This window comes from Dipteris shenzhenensis, chromosome 27 (genome assembly GCF_047967505.1).
Source record: "Dipteris shenzhenensis isolate YYH24624 ecotype China chromosome 27, Dip_SZ_1.0, whole genome shotgun sequence".
Taxonomy (NCBI): domain Eukaryota; kingdom Viridiplantae; phylum Streptophyta; class Polypodiopsida; order Gleicheniales; family Dipteridaceae; genus Dipteris; species Dipteris shenzhenensis.
Genome location: NC_141622.1, coordinates 2,683,824 through 2,704,001, shown reverse-complemented (window position 1 = coordinate 2,704,001; position 20,178 = coordinate 2,683,824). Strand labels below are relative to the sequence as shown.

The following is a 20,178-nucleotide window of genomic DNA, read 5'->3' as shown; positions in this document are numbered from 1 at the left end:
AGATAGAGGTGGGGAATACCTATCTGCAAGATTTGATGCTTTTCTCAAAGCCAAGGGTATTGTGCATCAGCTCACAGTCAGGCTGACCCCTCAGCAAAATGGCAAAGCTGAGAGGAAAAATAGAACCCTCACGGAGATGGACAGATGTATGCTGAAAAGCAAACACATGCCTCACAAATTCTGGCTAGAGGGTTTGATGTGTGCCAATTACATTTTGAATCGGGCTCCCACTAAGGCTTTAAAAACAAAAACTCCTTATGAGGTCTGGAATGACAGGAAGCCTTCAGTGGATCACTTCCGAGTCTTTGGATGCCTTGCTTATGCGCATGTGCCAGTTGAATTTAGGCACAAATTGTCAGATAAAGCCATCAAATGCATATTTGTTGGCTACAGTGCAGAAAGCAAGGGGTACCGTCTCTACAATCCTGCTACACGCAAGATCATAGTAAGTAGAGATGTGATATTTTCTGAAAATTCAGCTCACACTCAGGCTGAATTTCAAATGCCTTCGTCTTCAGAGGATGTCTTTGAGGGGTTGCTACCCATTGCCTTGGGTTCCCCTACTGATTTTTCTGATGCAAATCAGAATTTACAGCAACCTCCAGAGGCTTCAGTTCCGCCACAGGATGTCTTGCCCCCTCCACAGGCAGTGGAACAGGTGGTGCAGCAAGAAATCGCAGACATACATGCAGCAAAAACAGTCCCAAACTGGCTGTTACAGACTCTCAAGGAGAGTAAAATTGATGCTCCATTATCTGGCAGGACTCGCAGTGCAGCAAGGCACATGGAAGGTGCTAATTCAATGGAATCAGCATATGCACGTACTCTCCTTGATGAGGAGGAGCCTGCCACATTCGAAGAGGCAAAGGATAATGTGCATTGGATGAATGCCATGCACGATGAGTTGCAGTCCATTGCAAAAAATCAGACTTGGGATGTTGTAGACTTGCCACAGGGTAAACATGCCATTGGCACACGATGGGTTTTCAAGGTCAAACGGAAGCCAGATGGCTCCATTGACAGATATAAGGCAAGGCTAGTTGCTAAAGGCTATGCTCAGAAAAAGGGCATAGATTATGAGGAGACATTCGCTCCTACATCCCGGATGACCACCATCCGATCAGTTATTGCAATTGCTGCACATTTTGAGTGGAATGTTCATCAGTTGGACATAAAAACAGCCTTCTTAAATGGGGACTTGCTGGAAGAGGTGTATGTCAAACAACCTCCGGGCTTTGAAATTACAGCAAATGCACTTCAAGTATGCAGGCTCAACAAAGCTTTATATGGGCTGAAACAGGCCCCTCGTGCATGGTATGCCAAGATCCATGCCTTTTTGACCAGCAAGGGGCTGCACAATAGTCCTACTGAGAGCACCCTCTACATCAAGATGGATGGGGGGGAAATTTTAGTCATCCTTCTTTATGTCGATGACTTACTGCTCACAGGGTCCAATGAAGACAAAATTGCAGATTTCAAAGCTGATTTGCAGACCAACTTTGACATGTCAGATTTGGGGCTGCTTCACTTTTATTTGGAGATCCAGTTCTCTCATGAGAGACGTGGCACTATTATGTCTCAGTCCAAGTATGTTCAGAAACTCTTGGACAGATTTAACATGCATGAGTGTAAGCCCATAGCCACTCCCATGGAGCCGGGGCTGAAACTCACAATGCATGATGCAGGAGAATCAGTTGATGCCACACTTCACAATCAGGCTGTTGGATGCCTCATATATCTCTGCAACACTAGACCTGATATTCAGTTTGCAGTATCTCAGGTGAGCAGGTACATGCACAGCCCAAAAACTATGCATTGGCAGGCAGTTAAGCGCATCTTCCCTTATTTGAAGGGCACAAAGTCTTTTGGCTTGCTATTTCCCAAGGGGGGTGACTTGCAGATGCATGCCTACAGTGATTCAGATTGGGCTGGTGATTATGACACTAGGCAGTCCACTAGTGGCAATTGTTTCTTTTTGGGTAAATCTTGCATTTCCTGGATAAGCAAGAAACAATCTACAGTGGCTACCTCATCATGTGAAGCTGAGTACAGGGCAGCTTTCACAGCAACAGTTGAATGTGTCTGGCTGCGACGTCTATTTGCTGATCTTCATCTGTCTTTGGAGGGTCCTTCTCCAATTCTCACTGATAGTCAGAGTGCCATTGCAGTGGAAAAGAATCCAGTGTTTCATGCTCGCACGAAGCACATTGAGGTTCACTATCACTACGTCAGAGAGAAGTTGCATGCAGGAGAGATCAGTATGATCTTTGTGTCCACACATGACAACGTTGCAGATATTTTCACCAAAGCACTACCACGTGAAAAGTTTGAGGCATTTCGCAGTGCCCTGAACTTATATCCGTTTGGTTATTGATCAGCCTTGTACATGACATTGGCACTGCAGGGGGGTGTTAGAATTATAGATATAATTCAGCAATGACCAATGTAATTTAATAAGCTAGTTAGGGGCACTTTTCTCTCTTTAAGAGGTTTTTCCCCCTAACCGCAGTTAGTTCACTAACTATGGTTAGTGACTACTAAGGTTTTGTCACTAGGACAAAACCTTATCTTTCTCTCATTGAGTTGTACTCTCACACTCTTCTATTGCAACTCAGCTTTCAGCTTCCAAGCTTCCAACTCTCACTCTCTCTTGCTCTCTCTCACTCACCATCTCCTCACATATTGACCCACCAGAATATACGCGGATTCATCTACCCCATTCACTGAGGATCTCTCTTGGGCAGTTTCAGGTCTCTTCACATAGACTCCATATTGAGAGTGGTTGAGCAGAGGGTTTAACCCTCCGCGAGAGACGCATATGCACCTTAGGTGACCTACAAGAGATTGAGTATGAGAAGCATTTCATTTTCACACGTCCAGTGTACTATGAGTATGAGAAGCTCCGAGTTGTTATCCCGCTTCTTCTCTTTTCTATATCCAAGATGCTTGGCGGCGTTTATTTATGAGGCAGTCTAACATTGTGAACGCCACTATGTAGCATTTAGCGTTTTGCTTTTTGCATGGGTGTTGATGCTTCAGTTAGTAGCTCCACCCTTTCAGCTTGCTTATATCAAGTTTCTCGTCTCATAAACCCATCGGTCTTCAAAAGACTTTAATAAACTCCCTCCCTCCCTCCCTCTCTCTCTCTCTCTCTCTCTCTCTCTCTCTCTCTCTCTCTTTACTGAGCACTTTGCGGAATCACTGGTTGACAAGTGAAAAGAGGGTAAAGCTGGAATATTACCAAGACAACATAAATCCCACATGTTGGTCTACATACATGTCCATAGAGACTCATGCTCAGTCTTATATTAGCACACCTATCCCCCTTCTATATCGCAGAAACATCGCCAGGTTCCGTACCAGATCTCATACATTTGCCATTGAGCAGGGAGCGTGGATACACCAGCCTAGACATGCTAGAGTCTGTACCCTTCGTGACATGCAAACAATTGAGACGGAGGCACATGTAGCTCTACAGTGTCCCCGATATGCACATATCAGGGAGGACTACCGGCAGATACTGGGGGACTCCGCTCAGTTGACATCAATTCTCTTCACTGCCTCTCCGGCAGCATTGGGATCTTTTGTCACTCGTCTTTTTACCTGTCGTCAGGAACTCATAGACTCCTGATCCCTCTCCTTGAGGAGACTCTTTTTACATCGTATCGAGACGGGTCCCATGGGTCATTTTTGGCCCCCCGAGGACGCTAATAAATTCTACTTCTACTTCTACTTCTCTCTCTCGGATCTATCACGGAGTTCTTTCAGCCAGATCACAGAGACCCCCACGAGACAAGACCTCGACATGACCGTGACCCGACAACTCAGACAAAGGGTTGACACACAGATCATACTCGGGGACATCCCCTCCTTGTTTAGGGTCAGAGCCCCCGACCGACAAGGGTCACATTGGCCCTGATTAGACGCAGAGCTACAACCAGGAGACGTAAGAGGATTGCACCCTTGATGGACCAACAGCGCCCTATTGCTGACCTCATGCCTCCGCTGCCTCATCCATCCTGATTTTCCGCTGCTGATGATGAGGATGATTATTATTATGATGATGTTGATGATGATGATGATGCTGAGATTGATATATAGTCGACTATCGACATGACTATGTTGTACTTAGGACGTTGTACTTAGGACTTAGTACTGCCACGTTGCGTTTTTTGCATTCTGCATTGGTGTGGATACTCGTTTAGTAGCTCCACTACCACAGCTCATTGTATCACGTTTTTCACAGTCTCATAGACCCATCGGCCTTCCGAAGACTTTAATACTCTCTCTCTCTCTCTCTCTCTCTCTCTCTCTCTCTCACGCACACACACAACTATAATGCCACCTTCGTATGCTGGCTCATATCCCGATATTATAGACTTCTCGACTAGTGGGGAAGTTATCCTTCTTGGGGACTTGAATGCCACAACCGTTGACGTCAGGTACCGAACATTGATTTTCATCACAGCTCAATTCTATTGCCTAACATTGATCTAGATGAGGCATGTGTCTCTAGAGTTTCCATAGACAAACGATCCCCAATCACCTCATATGGGCATAATTTCGTAGACCTGGAAAGGATGCATGATTTGATTATCTACAAAGGTTTAATGAGATGGCCCTCTTCCAGTAAAGTATGTTGCACCCTTGATGGGCCGATAGCGCCCTATTGCTGACCTCAAGCCTCCACTGCCTCATCCATCCTGATTTTCCGCTGCTGATGATGAGGATGATGATGATTATGATGATGTTGATGATGACGATGATGCTGAGATTGATATATAGTCGACTATTAACATGACTATGTTGTACTTAGGACTTAGTACTGCCATTTTGCGTTTCTTGCATTCTGCATTGGTGTGGATACTCATTTAGTAGCTCCACTACCACAGCTCATTGTATCAGGTTTTTCATGGTCTCATAGACCCATCTGTCTTCCAAAGACTTTGATAAACTCTCTCTCTCTCTCTCTCTCTCTCTCTCTCTCTCTCTCTCTCTCTCTCTCACGCACACACACAACTGTAATGCCACCTTCGTATGCTGGCTCATATCCCGATATTATAGACTTCTCGACTAGTGGGGAAGTTATCCTTCTTGGGGACTTGAATGCCACAACCGTTGACGTCAGGTACCGATCATTGATTTTCATCACAGCTCAATTCTAGTGCCTAACATTGATCTAGATGAGGCATGTGTCTCTGGAGTTTCCATAGAGAAACGATCCCCAATCACCTCATATGGGCATAATTTCGTAGACATGAAAAGGATGCATGATTTGATTATCTACAAAGGTTTGATGAGATGGCCCTCTTCCAGTAAAGTATGTTGCAATTGAACATATATGTGTGTGTGTGTGTGTGTGTGTGTGTGTGTGTGTGTGTGTGTACACTAGAACGCGATTTGTGGGTTTGGACTCTCTCTCCAGTTGTGGGAGGAGATAGTTGGAGAATATTCTTCTCTACTTCATATGCAACTCACCATGTCTAAAAATAATCAAGGCATATTATGTGTTTTTTCCTTAATATAATTGACATCCAAATATTAGACCCACTGGCTAGCCACACAATAGTCCTTGGTATTGATCACATTACAGGTGCGAGAAAAATGGAGAGAGAACTTTGAGGAAGGTGAATGCGTGGTAGAATGCTTCAAAATATGCATCTTCTCCCATCCATGCAAGTCTCATTCATAGATATTCTTAAGACTATGAACATACTTGCAAATTTATTAGAGACGTCTACGTTCATAAAGTCTTGGCCGTAGGCAAACCCTAGGGGTATGAAGTCCTTCCTTCAGGAATAACAAGGCACAGCCACAACACTTAAGGTGTGCATGTATGTGTGGATTAGTTTGTTTGTTCTTTTTTGGGAATAACTGATTTCTCATTTGTAGACCTATCTTTTCTTTAAGAAATCAAGGTATATCTTACATAACAAACGCAAGCATCAAATGATGAATACGAGTTTTTCTATTTCATTCTATTTACTTCTTTTATAAAGAAGGGGTAAGGAGGGCCGCACAAGGTACAGATAACATTAAGGTAAAAGCACTTGCTCACTGTAATGACCATGAAACATTTGGCAACTTAAAATGTGTTTCTTAAAAGAATAAACAAATTTGCTGCCTTCTTGCACCCAAAAACACACCTTGGATTTTAAGAAACACACCTTGAAATCCATGTCCCCTAATGCATCCTCTGCTCCAAGTATATCACTCAATATCAAAGGTTCTCCATCTCCTCCAAACTCCTCGGTGTTAATGATTAATCCCATTGCTACACCCGCCACGGAACTCTTTAAGGGAACTCCAGCATCTAGCATTGCGAGGCACCCTCCACAAACAGATGCCATGCTATGAAATACACACCAATTAGAACAGCCTCATTGAATGTTAAAACAAATAACCATAAAGGCAAAAACTACATCTGCTCTCCAAGGGATGAAAAGGCCCATTTAATATATGAAAGTGAGACTCCAACCTAGAGGATCCATTACTTTCGGTGATTGTGCTCTCAACACGAATTGTGTACGGAAAATCCTCCCCTGATGGAAGTGCATGTTCAAGCGCCCTCTCCGCAAGCATTCCATGGCCAATCTCTCTCCGACTAGGTGCTCCAATTCGACCAGCCTCACCTACAGCAGCAGGTGGAAAGCCGTACTGCATTTCCCATGAAGCCGCCATTATGACGTTTTCAGGCTATGCCCTGATTCCTCACATTAAAATTATATTTCCGCACATGAATTACAATGAATGTAAGCTCCAACTCTCCATTAAACAAAGAGATTGACTACTACATCCATATTGGAAAAATGACATGCACAATTATACCAAGTTGAAAGACAAGAACACCTGAAAATAAAAACGTTTGGTCTCTGTGTCAGTCAAATTATCAAGCCTTTGGCCCATATCATCACCTCCTAATGTTGTCACTGCCAAAGCCTGCATGACCATTTCCATCAAGGAGATTAGCCTCTCTCTCTCTCTCTCTCTCTCTCTCTCTCTCTCTCACCTTACATGCGAGACAGCTTGGAGAATGGGCAAACCTGAGGCACCTACAAGGCCACTAGTGATGAAGTTGCAGACAGATATGGACAGGAACGCCTTCATGAGTATGAGGGCGACTCTGAAGGAACCCGAATTTACTTGGATGACGACCTCACTCTCCTAGAATAGGAGCACTGAAGGAAGGGTATGGCAGCAAGAGAAGCAGGGAAATGGGCTGCATATAGAGATGGTAAGGTAATCAATCGAGAGAGAGGAGACAAGGAGGAGAAGGAAGATCGGGAATTATGACGGTGTCAAGCCCATGGGACAAGTGCACACATTGGATTGAAAATAGCAGTGTGGAATTGTAATGGCACGCTATGGTCTGATCCGAGAGGGTTCTTGGAGACATACAATGACAAAGATATGATCTTCTACACCGAGACGCATGAGAGCCTAGAATGATACAAATGGGAGTTAGCTCATAGGAGGGAATTGACAAGAGATAGCAGAGTACGAGGTTTTCGGGGGGTAGCTGTCCTTTTCAAATCACACCTGACACCACTCATATCTGTGGTACGAAGAGAGGAGCATGCACGACACATGTGGATACGAGTTCAGATGCCGTATGCCCAAGCGATCATTATTGCAGTGTGCTAATTTCCTATAGACACATCATTCCTATACACATGAGGTCACTACAGAGGACAACCCCCATATGGGACGATCCATGATGACATCACGGAGTTCTCCAGACAGGGAGACACCCTCCTTTTCTAAGGCTTCAATGATGCATGTTCCCTCTATGATGCCCCGATGCAAACACCACTGGACATGTCCTCTATGCCCAAGCCCACCACTTGCCAATTGTTCACCATACAAAATGTACAAGCTGCACTCCGTCAACTACACAATCGGAGAGCTGACCAAGCCCACCACTTGCCAATTGTTCACCATACAAAATGTACAAGCTGCACTCCGTCAACTACACAATCGGATCATGAGGGCCTACGAGCTTACCACTTTGCACATGGGCAGGAGGTCTTAGCTCCGGTCCTAGCACAAATGTTCAACCAGGCTGTACGCCACAGCTTCCCAGCTGCTTGGAGAACCACCACTATTGTGCCATACACAAAGTCAGGGACCCTATGGATATTGGGAATTATCGCACCCTCATGACTTGCCACACTTTCACCAAGATTTATGGGTCGGTATTAGAGAGGGAGCTCAATAGTCACACACATTGAGACTCTAGGGGGGGCTTGATGCTCCCCAGCCAGATCCTTGCTCCACATTCTCTTGTATGCAAATGACGCAGTCCTCTTCTCAGCAGAGGGGCTCCAGCGACACATGGATGCACTTCATACTTTCTACTGAAGGTACGAGTCAAAGAGAGAGAGAGAGTGCAGGTACAAGACAAGTCGAAAGAGAAGTCACGTCAAACTTAGATAAGGTTGAAAAACACAAGTACAAAGTACTTGTACCTAGGCCTAGGACTAAGTGTCCTAGGTGTCACATAGGACTAAGTGTCATATGTGGCATAGAAGACACTAACACTATAAGTGCCTACACTTATGCCTACAAGGCACATACCATGGCCTATAGGGCATCACTAGAACCACCAAAAGATGGCCTACAAACCCCCCTCCATGGGATGGGCTGAAGTACTCTGGAAACGTCTCAGAATACCTGGTAGTTTCTGGTCATGGTGGCACATGTTCATCCAAAATGATATAGCCACCTATGAATGTACAAGGAATCTCAGATCATGTAATAAAGGGAACCAAGTGTAAAGCCTGTCGGAAGACTTCGAACTTGGGACGAGGAAGTGTCTTTGTAAACATATCGATGTTCTCCTCTGTGGGAAGATAGGACAACTCTATGTCTCCTGCTGACGACCGCTCCTGAACATAATGATAGTGAACTTCAATATGCTTGGTACGCGCATGAAACACTGGGTTATGCGCAATGACCAAAGCACTCTGGCTGTCAGTGTAGACAATAGTGGAGGATGTCTGGCGTATACCAAGATCTGTAAGTAATTGTTGAAGCCAAACACACTCTACTGAAGCGGTGAAAGCTGCCCTGTACTCAGCCTCACAGCTAGACGTGGCAACTGTTGGTTGCTTCTTGCTAAGCCAAGAGATACATGAATTGCCAAGCAAAAAACAATTGCCAGTATGTGACACTCTGGTGTCGGAACATCCTGCCCAGCCACTATCTGTGTAAGCATGCATGGTAAGTGAACCCTGATCACCATAGAAGAGGCTAAATCTTGAGTGTCTCTGAGATATCTCAAGACTCTCTTCACTGCCTGCCAATGCTGTAAACTGGGCATGTGCATGAATCTGCTGAGCTGAGATACTCCATACTGTAAGTCAGGTCTGGTGTGACATAAATAAATGAGGCATCCAACAGCCCGCTGATAAAGAGTGATATCACATGGTGGGCTCCCATCATGAGCTGAGAATTTGAAGCCAGGGTCCACTGGATTAGAGATTGGCTTGCAATCCTCAAACTGAAAACGATCAAGGAATTGTCCAATATACTTGGACTGAGACATCATGATACCCCCCTCAACATGAGCAAACTGAATGCCCAAATAATAATGGAGCTGTTCAATGTCTGACATGTCAAAAATCTGCTGCAAATCAGCGATGAAAGCTGCTATTTGCTGAGTATCTGGGCCCGTGATGAGCATATCATCCACATATAAAGTCAGCACTAAAAAATCAGATCCACTCCCGCGGACATAAAGAGTGGGTTCTGAGGGAATATTCTGAAAACCAAGGGATAGTAAGTGTGCATGAATTTTGGCATACCATGCCCTAGGTGCCTGCTTCAAACCATAAAGGGCTTTTCTAAGCCGGCATACCTTATTTTAAGAATTAACAACCTCAAAGCCAAGAGGTTGTGTGACATAGACTTCTTCCTGCAGATCCCCATGAAGAAAAGCAGTTTTGATGTCAAGCTGGTGCACTTGCCAATGATGATGGGCTGCAATGGCAATGACACATCTAATGGTAGTAATCCTGGATGTGGGAGCACATGTTTCCCCAAAGTCAATGCCTTGTTGTTGGGCATACCCTTTTGCAACAAGACGGGCTTTGTATCGATCTATGCTGCCATCAGATTTCCTTTTTAATTTGTAGACCCACCGGGTTCCAATGGCATGCTTGCCAGGAGGGAGATCTACTAATTCCAATGTATCATTTTTAGCAATGGAATGTAACTCAGCTCTCATTGCATCCATCCACTCTTTGTTGTCAAAAGCATCTTTATGGCACAAAGGCTCTTCATTACAAGCTGTAGCAAGGAGTGCAAACTCAAGAAAGTGACCATGCTGTCTATTCCCTGATCTTGTCCGGGCAGCAAAAGGCTGATCTTGTTTGCTGTCCCTCAATGTGTCAAGAAGCCATCTGGGAACTTGCCTTTGCTGTCTATTGACAGCTCTTTCTTCAATGACTGCATCATGAGTAGTGGGATCATTTTGTGCCGGAAGAGAAACCTGCAAATCAGCATGAGGTGGTGGCTGATTATTGCTTAGTGGAGGGCCTGCAGGAGGCTCATGTTGCTGCTCAAAATCCTCTTCTGATGATGGTAGAGGTAACCAAGATTCAAAGGCATCAAACATGTCAATCTCTGGCTTTGCTTTGCAGTCCACAAGAGGAGAAGCTGAATGTCCAGCAAAGATCACATCTCTACTGATCAGGAGACTACAGGAGATGCAAATTCCAGAGACGTTGATCTGGGGTGTGATGAAACTATATGAGTCAATCAGAGGTAGGGTCCGTGCTCCAGGCGGTCTATCAAATTGGGTCGAGAGCACCATTGGGGTGAAGTAGGGCTGTCCTCTCTCACCAACTCTCTTTGGACTCTACATCCATGAGATCACATCTTTCATGGATCGCCTAGGGGGCGAGGGTTCATTACTAGGTGATCTCTCCTGATACAGATATTGTTATATGCTGATGATTTAGTCCTTATATCCTCTTCAGCGGAGGGGCTGTAGAGAGATCTGGAGGCATTAGAGGTGTTTTGCACAGAGAGAGACCTATCGGTTAACCTTGGGAAAACTAAGGTTATGATTTTCAACACCTCACGAGCAGTGGTTCGCCGACTTAGTTTCACCTATTGTGGCAAGCCAATGGAGATAGTGCAGTCGTACACATATTTGGGAGCAGTCTTCACAGGACCCATCTTCACGATGACCAATGCAGCCCAAGCACGGCTCACACGAGGGCATAGTGCTTTGGCTAGACTAGAGCGACAGTGCTTCCAACTGCACTTCCAAGATCCACTGACGAAGGGCTGGCTTTTTGACACACTGGTGCGACCGACTGCCATGTATGCAACACCGTTCTGGGGAGAAGGAGCTGCATAGATATTTGGAAGACCTAGAGGTGTTCTGTAGAGAGAGAGACTTGACAGTCGACCTTGGGAAGACCAAGGTTATGGTCTTCAACACCTCACGTGCAGTGCTCCGTCGACTCAGCTTCACTTACCCTGATGAGCCAACAGAGATAGTGAAGTCCTACAGATATTTGGGAGCAATCTTCACAAGACCCCTTTTCACGATTACACATGCATCCCAAGCATGACTCACACGGAGGCGAAGTTCATTGGCTCGGCTAAAGAGACAATGCTTCCAGGCACACTTACAAGACTCACCGATTGGCTTTTCGATACACTAGTGCGACCGACTGCCATGTATACAACACCCTTCTAGGGGAGTGGTCTACCAATGACAGAGTGGAGGAAATCTGAGCGGCTACACGTGACTACGGAGTCCAAGATGATTCGGAGTAAGCCCTCAGTTCCACATGTGATAGTACAAGCAGAGTTCGCCATAACACCTCTACAAGTTGATGCCATCTTTCAGATAGTGACATTCATCCATAGAGTCTAGGACTTACCTTGATGGAAACTACTGAGGCTGGCCCTAGAGTTATCTAGACAACTATCAAAGAATGGAGCAGACACATGTTATGCATGTATATCCACCTGGTTTGCTAGGCACGGTATTCAGATGGACAAGCTCCCCCCCTTCTTCTAGTATAGCATGGACGCACCCACTGAGTCAATCCCGCAAGATGACATTAACCGTATCATACAGTTAGATCTCCTCCAGCTCCATACATCTCGGACTTAGGGGGAACCGGGGGGGGATATCCCCGCCAAGTCTTAGTTCTATCACGACCACTTCCTGAGAGTATGGAAGGAGGGATTCACCATCCAACCCCAATATCTCAAGGACAGAGGAGTCTCGCATGCCCTGAGGATCGCCATTGGACAAATGCTTGTTTCATCCCATCAACTAAGGATCTAGACAAGGAGAGCAGCACGTATACCCAGAGAGCAGCGGATCTGTATGCTATGCACATTGGGAGTGGTTGAGACAGGGAAGCATTTTCTATGTGCCTGCCCACTCTCACGACTGATCCACTTCCATGACCGAGTCTGCATTGGCCACTATCTGCTTGAGATGCGCCAACACAAGGAGACTCTACTACGACAGATTAGAGAGCAGCAAGAGGCGACCAGACCACAGGATATAGAGGCTGACAGGACACACCGACACATCACAAACTTCTATGAACTTGAGTCAGCTTCAGGACACAGCGGGGTGGAGGAGGAGGAGCTAGTGATATTCGGTCAGGCTGGATCACTGAGAGAGGGACGCAGAGACCAGATCCACTTTCATGATCTATGCATCAACCCGCTTGGAGCACAGCAGAGCACGCACTTTCTTGGCATTTGAGAGGTCTACTCTGCCGAGAAAGTGCATGCCTATCTGAATTGGAGCAGACCAATGCACGTACCCAACATATCTCAGCTGTCAGATGGAGACCACACTCCCCACCTCAGCGAGAGACGACCCAACAGAGAAAGATACGAGATAACATAATATCTTATGCTAGATATCATCAAGCATCTATGTATGTGAATATACGAAGGATGAAAATGCAAGAAAACGGCTTGCCTTGATGTATGTTTTCATAAACACCAACCCCCATGTATCCAATCCCATTATTAGTCAATATGAATACATGCAAAGCTATTGTATACATCTATACAGGTGTGCAAGTACACAAAGTGGACATTTCTCATTTACACAAGTACTAATATCTAGCAAGCTGATAGATAGAACATCAAATCATACACACATACATTCCATTACCCTTATAGGTTGCAGAATGAAAAGCTTGAACATCAAGGATCAGATAAGAGCAAGTAAAAACCCAAAATCATCAGTGAGCATGAAAGCATGAGCAGCAACAGAGACCTGACCTGTGTCTCTCCACGAGTGAAAAGTGCGCTTCCATGAGCCCGAGGCAGCAGGCCACATGAGCACTGAATGGGCCGAATTTCCATCAAACCTCTCCCATCACTTCTCCTCCTACTCTGCATGCACAACTCCCATCAAAAAAACGGATTGATGGCATCCTTCAACCACACACCACCAAACATATTACCAAACATAAGTTAGCAGTACAAAACTTCACCACACCACTTATATCACTCTTTCAAGGATGCTCACCACCTTTTCTAAAAACTTCGGCCAAAGAAAATAGCCCACGTTATTAAAGGAATTGTGCACTCGCATAAAAAATCTCTTAGTGAATCGCTTACTAAACATAGACGCAGGCTCCACTCTTACAATGCAGTGCTTAGCTCATCATATCACAGGACCTCCCTCACTATGCCTCATTGATCCAATGGTTTCGATTTCTGTGTGTTTAACATGTACCTACAGCCAGCCTAACAATGAGTGGTGTTCTCAGTTAACCAATTATGACAACAGTGCCAGGCCCACACTGAATCAATAAAGAAAAACAAACTGAAGTGGCTGCATCCCCATGTTAAATTATTTGGGTTCATTGTAAGAAACAAGCTGTCCCTGGAGAATCCTGAGCCCAAGAAATGCCAAGTACAAGCTCTCCACATAATACTTAAAAGCGAAGAGCACCATCCAGGAAAATCTTGCCCTGTTTCTGAAATGGACATGTACTGCTCCCTTCCTTTCCCTCTTTATTGCAGAGGCTCTTGGCTATTTGCTTCGCTCCCAGACAAGTCTCTCACGGATGAGGCTCCTAATTGCCAATAGGACGAGCTCTTAGACTCTGAATATGCAGATGATATGGCGCTCTCTGTGGAGGGCACCTGTAGAGAATCTGGAGGGACCTTGCGGGGCCTAGAGACATATTGCATGGCCTCAGAGGCCAAGATCGACTGGACCAAGTCGATTGATTTCCTTACAGCAACTAAGGAGACCCAAGAGAATCTCTAGAGTGGGGGGATACATCCAGGTTCTAATGGAATCAAGAGGTCGTACAGCGAGGTATTCACGCAGTCATGTGGGCATTGATATCTCAACAGAGCAGCAGATCGCCCTGTGCTGGAGAGTATGCGGTGCAAGCTTTTGTATTCAGCTCAGCCAAACTCTCTCTGGCAGGCAGGTCTTTTGGGGTTTGGAGTCAGCTTCGTGGGGAAGCAGAGGACGACCCGCATTGACCGATACTATCAGCTCCAAGCAACAGCCTGACTCCCTCGAGGAAGCGCCATTGGGTTGAGCAAGACGTTCCCCACAAGGTTATTTCACATTTTTTGCCTCGTCTCTAAACCAGCCTGAGGCCACGGAAGATACCATTTTTCTTCTGGATTATGACACATGAAGGCTTGCCCATCGGCCCTTCATTGGAGATGTGGGTGGATGGAAGGTGTCTTTGCTGTATAGACGAAGTGTTAGAGACGATCCCCCACTATCTTTGTGGAGCTATCTAGCAGTGCAAAGGATATGAACAACAGCTTTCAGGATTCTCCAGCCTACAAGATCCATGGCTAGTTTGAGGCATATGATGCATTGCCTCCCTCCTGCGCCCTCAGACATTCTCAAAGGATAGTGTATGGGAGACGGTGTCCAGCATCACTGCTTGGAACATCAGGATCGCCCATTGTAGTCAAGCAATAGAGGCCATCACGTCTCCCCGACAGCTACCCTCGGCACCATCTAGAAAGGCATCATATTCACCTTGCACGCCATCTGGGAGTGTGGTACTCCAGATTCTAGAGCGACTGGTGAGAGGCGGGAGCATTTCTACAAGGCTTGGCCTACATTATTACAAGTGGCATTTGCTGGATGTATAGACCATCACCTTGGTTGGTCGCCCCTGTCTCTAGGCAGTGAGCTGGGTCATCTAGAAACAGGCTGGTTTCTTTGTGACAACCACTTTTTTGTTTTCTTTTCCATGATCAACACTTTTCAGTTTTGCTGATTTGCATGGGTGATTTTCAAGCTTTAATAGGAATTCCTTTCTCTGGAGAGAAAAAAAAAAGAATGCTCAAACCGTGGAGCTGAAGTGAATTGAAGTTCCAAAGATACAAGAGGGATATGAACATGATAAACCCTAAAACTCTATGGTGAGTTAAATACTCACTGAACTACGATCTATGTCCAAGCTTACCAAAATCTCTATCTCCCTTGGTACCTAATGTCATGGATGTGGATAGGGCCAGCCACAATAACCTACGTGGCCTCATGTAGTGGAGCCAAAATATCTAACTAGGCTGAGATATTTGATCACTTGGAGCGCTGCGCCACAAAATGTCGAAGAGAAAGATGGTGAATCGTTTGTAAGCTCATCCCTCGTCTCACAAGGAGAGGGCGAAGGAAGAGTATTAGCTGGGGAGAAGATGATTCCAATAGGGGCTTTGCCTCACAAAAGAAGTGGATACTACATTTTCCAAGGCTGGCTCTTGACGAGAATTTTATCCGCTGGGGAGGTCCAAGGTAGGGGGTGGCGCTGCACTAAAGGACTCAAAATTCTCGAGGCAAGAAAAGCATGGTCTTTATGGAGAAAGAATACTCCTTAAGGCATAACTCCTAGAATAGGGGTTGGGTGGTAAAGCACGAAAAGTATACTCCTTAGGGAATAACTCCTTTGGATGGTAAAGATCATAGAGCAGGCTTAAAAAAAGAAGCCAAAGGCTCCGTATTCATGATGTTAAAGGAACAAACACTTGCTAGGGACATGCACTTATTGGCCACTAAAATGTTAGCTCATCTTGTCCCTCTATAAGAACTAGAACTGGGAGATGTTCCTTCTCACCTAAACTCTATGGGAGATGGTTCAAGCCACCCCCCTACCCAGGCGAGGTTGTCCCTATCCCAAAGACACTCTCTCTTGGATGAGTATTAAGCCAAACTTGCTTAATCCTGTAGTCTCCCATTAGGGAGCATCTTTCGATGCTGCTAAAGCTCTACCCCACAAGTCCTACCAAAGTTTGATTCCCTTCTTGTTAAGTCAAACTGCTCCTTTAATGGCCTCCTCTCTGATTGGTGCTTCTCTCCAATTGCCCGAGAGCCAGATGCAGCCCCTACTATAGGAAATTCCCATCCTTCTAGAAAAACCTTTCCAAACCAAATAGGTCTTTCTAGGCTCTCCACATTCCATTGCATATTTCTGACCCCTTCGTCATGCACTGTTCATTTCCACTGGTAGCAGCTCCTTCTAGCAGGGGCTTCTAGTTCCTGCATTGGATAGGCTTGACCTTGGCTATGTTCCACCTAACCATCTTTGACCACATTGAGTCTAGATTGAGGAGGGCCCTTAAAATCCATTGCCCCATGAATCTTGTTGATGATTTTCTTTGTATACTATTCCCAGACCACTAGGCATAGAATAAAACCTTCGCTGCATTTCTCTGTTCCACCCCCACTTTTTAATTCCTAAAGAGAGAATTGATTTGGTCAAAGGCCTTCCTTGAGGGAGACCAGCAAGATATAAAATAAACAATTGTTGGATATATGTAATGATTTAATATGAACTTTGTTCTGACCATGGTGGATTGAAATCCCTACCATTTTTCCATCTTCCGTTTTATTTCTAGACAACCCAATCCCACCTATCTTTGTTCGAACATCTAAATCCCATGGATATGCCCAATAGTCAAAAAATCCTACCCTCTTTTAGGCACTTGCATCCCATCTCTAATAGTACATCTGGCAGCGGGTGCTTGGTCCCCAAAACTCATTAATATTTGATGCAGAAGCCGTATAGAAAGTGTCCAAACACTGAATAATTGACTCTCCTAACCCTGCATCATTCTGTGGGGAGTAAGGTTGGCATCATCTACAAACTATTGGCTGATGATCTGGCGTGCTCTTTATAGTTGGATGCCATTTATTTTTCCCTCATATAAAGCAACTTGTATAAGCCATCCCAGAGCATGACAATAGAAATCACTATTCATGAATAGTAGACATTAAAACATTATTCTATATTATACGCCAATGGTGTAACATGTATATGTATTTATGATGGGCACCTACCGATTTGTTATGGCAGTGGATCATCTCAATAGATAGGACTAGTCGAGCTGGAGCCACTGCTTCAAACGGCATCAAATTTGGACATCTGATACTTATTCTATTCATAGAAATGTGCACACGCGTCTAGGTCCTAGGGGCAATAGGAAGGGAAGGGTGCATTACGGTGCATTGAATGGTAGATGCATGGGTCATAGGCTAAGGGTAGGTGTAAATGGGAAGATGGAACTTGAGTGATCTCAAGGGACATTAATGAAAGGGCATCACCCTTTCATTGTAAATCTCATGTAGCATTCTCTCTACCATATTGCATTCATCCGCCATCTCTCACACACCTTGCATGCAGGTCGAAATAGAAACAAGTACTCTCACGAGGGCGCTCTTCCCCATTGGAGGGCCAATCGGCATTCAAATTCTGCATGCATTGCACACATTTGCATTCGCGAAAACTCTGGTTTTTCACATTTGGTATCAGGGCATCGAGGATCCACTACCGGGACAGCAAGAGAGTGCGCGGGATAGAGGGTGAGAGGGCACGAGAAGAATGCGTGGAAGAGAACCGCGGTAGGAAGGCAGCATGGGAGGCACAAGAAGAGCGGAGTGCTACGTGCAAAGGCTGTGCGCGAACGGAGGGCAGGCGAAGAGAAAGGTGCGGGATACAGAAAGTTGGTCTGCAGGTTCTCGCGCGCAGCAGTTCCTTGGTTGGCACGCACGGGAACTGAAGGTCGATGCAACAGACCGGAAGGAAATTGGCTGCAAAGGGCGAGTGTGGAAAAAGTCCTCAGGACTCATCTTCTCTCATGTGATGTGTAAACTTGAAGAGATGAACTCCATTGGTAAAATGGCCTCGGCTCGTAAACAATCAAAAAGGTCATTCTAGTGGTGACCTTCAAAGCGGTTCTGTATGCCCACAAATTGGGATCCAATTTTGTGTAACCCATGAAAGAAACATGTCATATGGGACAAATGACCTGATCTTCAAGCAGATTAGCTTCCTTCATGGTCTAATTGATTTTTACTCAAGGTAGTTACATGGAGGTGGCTTGTCATTCTCAGCTTGAACCTCTCTTGGTGAGAGCATACAATGGTAAAAACTCAATCAATCACTACACTCCACGCTAAGCCGCAGAAAACCATCCTACATCAAATTCATGTCTCATGGGGTGATTACGATTAGCAAATGGCAATCGTGAAACAAATGACATACTTATGTTACAAAGAGCAACATTGAAACAACATTAGTACCTGTGCAATCAGCTTTCGCAAGGACTTAGAAGTGACCTCCTTAAGTGCCAATTTCACATCTATCGGACTAAAGAGCTGCCATTCAAACACCGATCCATACAATATAGTAAGATTTCATACTTCAGAACCATCCATAGAAAATACAAAACAAGAACTCCTTACTTAAACAATTTTAGTTTTTAAAAAACGTAATCCAATAGAAATACAATGGAGAAAATATTTTTTAGAAAATGAAGTAAAACTATGGACCAAGGTACGAGCATATAGTCGTAAGACTACAATAACTCAAAAGATATATCTTTTAAAAATCAATTAATCATGCAAAAAGAGTAATAGCAATCAACAAGCTTTTCATCATTTGTACCTCAGTTCTTGCCTTGTTGGATATTGGCTTGACATGAAGATCCCCCTCATCAACTTCTCCATCTTCCAAGCCAACCTCATCTTCATGATAATCCAACACCTCCTCTTCTGCCTTCACTACAGGTTGTTGTCTTGGGTCATTTACTCCAGCTAAAGAAGACATTACTCTATTTTCCACTACACTAAGAGCAGCTTTTCGTGATGCCTTCGCTGGAATCTGTAAAGCCTCCAACAGCTCTCTTCCGACCAAATCCTAGCACCATTAACACAATATATAAGTCAAGAAACTGAAGGGAAAAATATCTAAGCATTTATTGTTTTTAACATTTCATCCTTTCTCAAAAATGTTAGAAATAACAATGAACGAGATGACAGCCAAAAATGAATCTACAAAATATTATACATTATGGACATTAATATCGTTTTTAATATTACATCCTTTCTCAAAAATGCCAGAACTAACAATGAACGAGATGACAGCCAAAAATGAAACTACAAAATATTCTACATTATGGACATTATCATTCATTGAGAGTAATAAACTAATCCAAAACCATAGACTCCAAGTGTTCACCTTAACGTTTCAGGATCCAATACCTAATCTACAAGGACACAAGGGTACAAACACGTAAATAAATCTTAACTGTTCTATTGATTGCCAAATAGGAGAAAAGCATTTGCACCTAGCATAAAGATGATACATTGTTATGTCCCTACTAGGACTAGAGAGAGATTCAACCATGTTTAGGTAATCATAAGTTAGGGCACAATCTTACCATAGGTGAGTATAACCAAAGGTTGAAGTTGGAGCTAGCACGGATGGGGTTTCGATCCTATGGTCATTGCTAATCCAAAATAAACGAGGCTTTATGGCTGATTGGGACATTACTTGTATGTTTAGAATCTAATGTTAAAAAATGCAGGGATGAAGCTCATAAATACAAGTTGGGGGCTCAGCTCATTGGTGTAGTAGCAGGAGTTTCCAAAGACCATGGGACCAATAGATGTAAGTAGTAGTAGGCTAGTTGAAGGGGCATGTAGTACATGACACATGACCCGAACTTTAGTCAGACTAGCGCGCTCAGTGGTCTTTACCTCATGCTCAAGGGTGGTTCGAGGAACTGAGACACCCCCTCAAGGTTAACACCTCTAACCATACTCGCAAAACTTCGTAGGACAGTACTTAAACACTCCGACACTACTTGATAAGGCTCGTGCAACACCACCAACAGCATATTGATCACCTTCTTGCTTCG

At 44.6% G+C, this 20,178-nt stretch overlaps 1 protein-coding gene across 1 annotated transcript in view; it reads right to left on the bottom strand.

Moving 5' to 3' along the window:
- Positions 1-20,178, bottom strand: part of LOC147883734 (putative polyribonucleotide nucleotidyltransferase 1, chloroplastic) — a 114,855-nt gene that overhangs the window by 24,976 nt on the left and 69,701 nt on the right. The window contains exons 10-15 of the mRNA XM_087398392.1: positions 18,924-19,175; positions 18,560-18,634; positions 13,276-13,389; positions 6,850-6,939; positions 6,479-6,657; positions 6,168-6,351 (exon numbers count right to left, since the gene is read on the bottom strand). Of these exons, the coding sequence (XP_087254518.1) occupies positions 6,168-6,351; positions 6,479-6,657; positions 6,850-6,939; positions 13,276-13,389; positions 18,560-18,634; positions 18,924-19,175 (894 nt within the window). The remainder of the gene's footprint in view (positions 1-6,167; positions 6,352-6,478; positions 6,658-6,849; positions 6,940-13,275; positions 13,390-18,559; positions 18,635-18,923; positions 19,176-20,178) is intronic.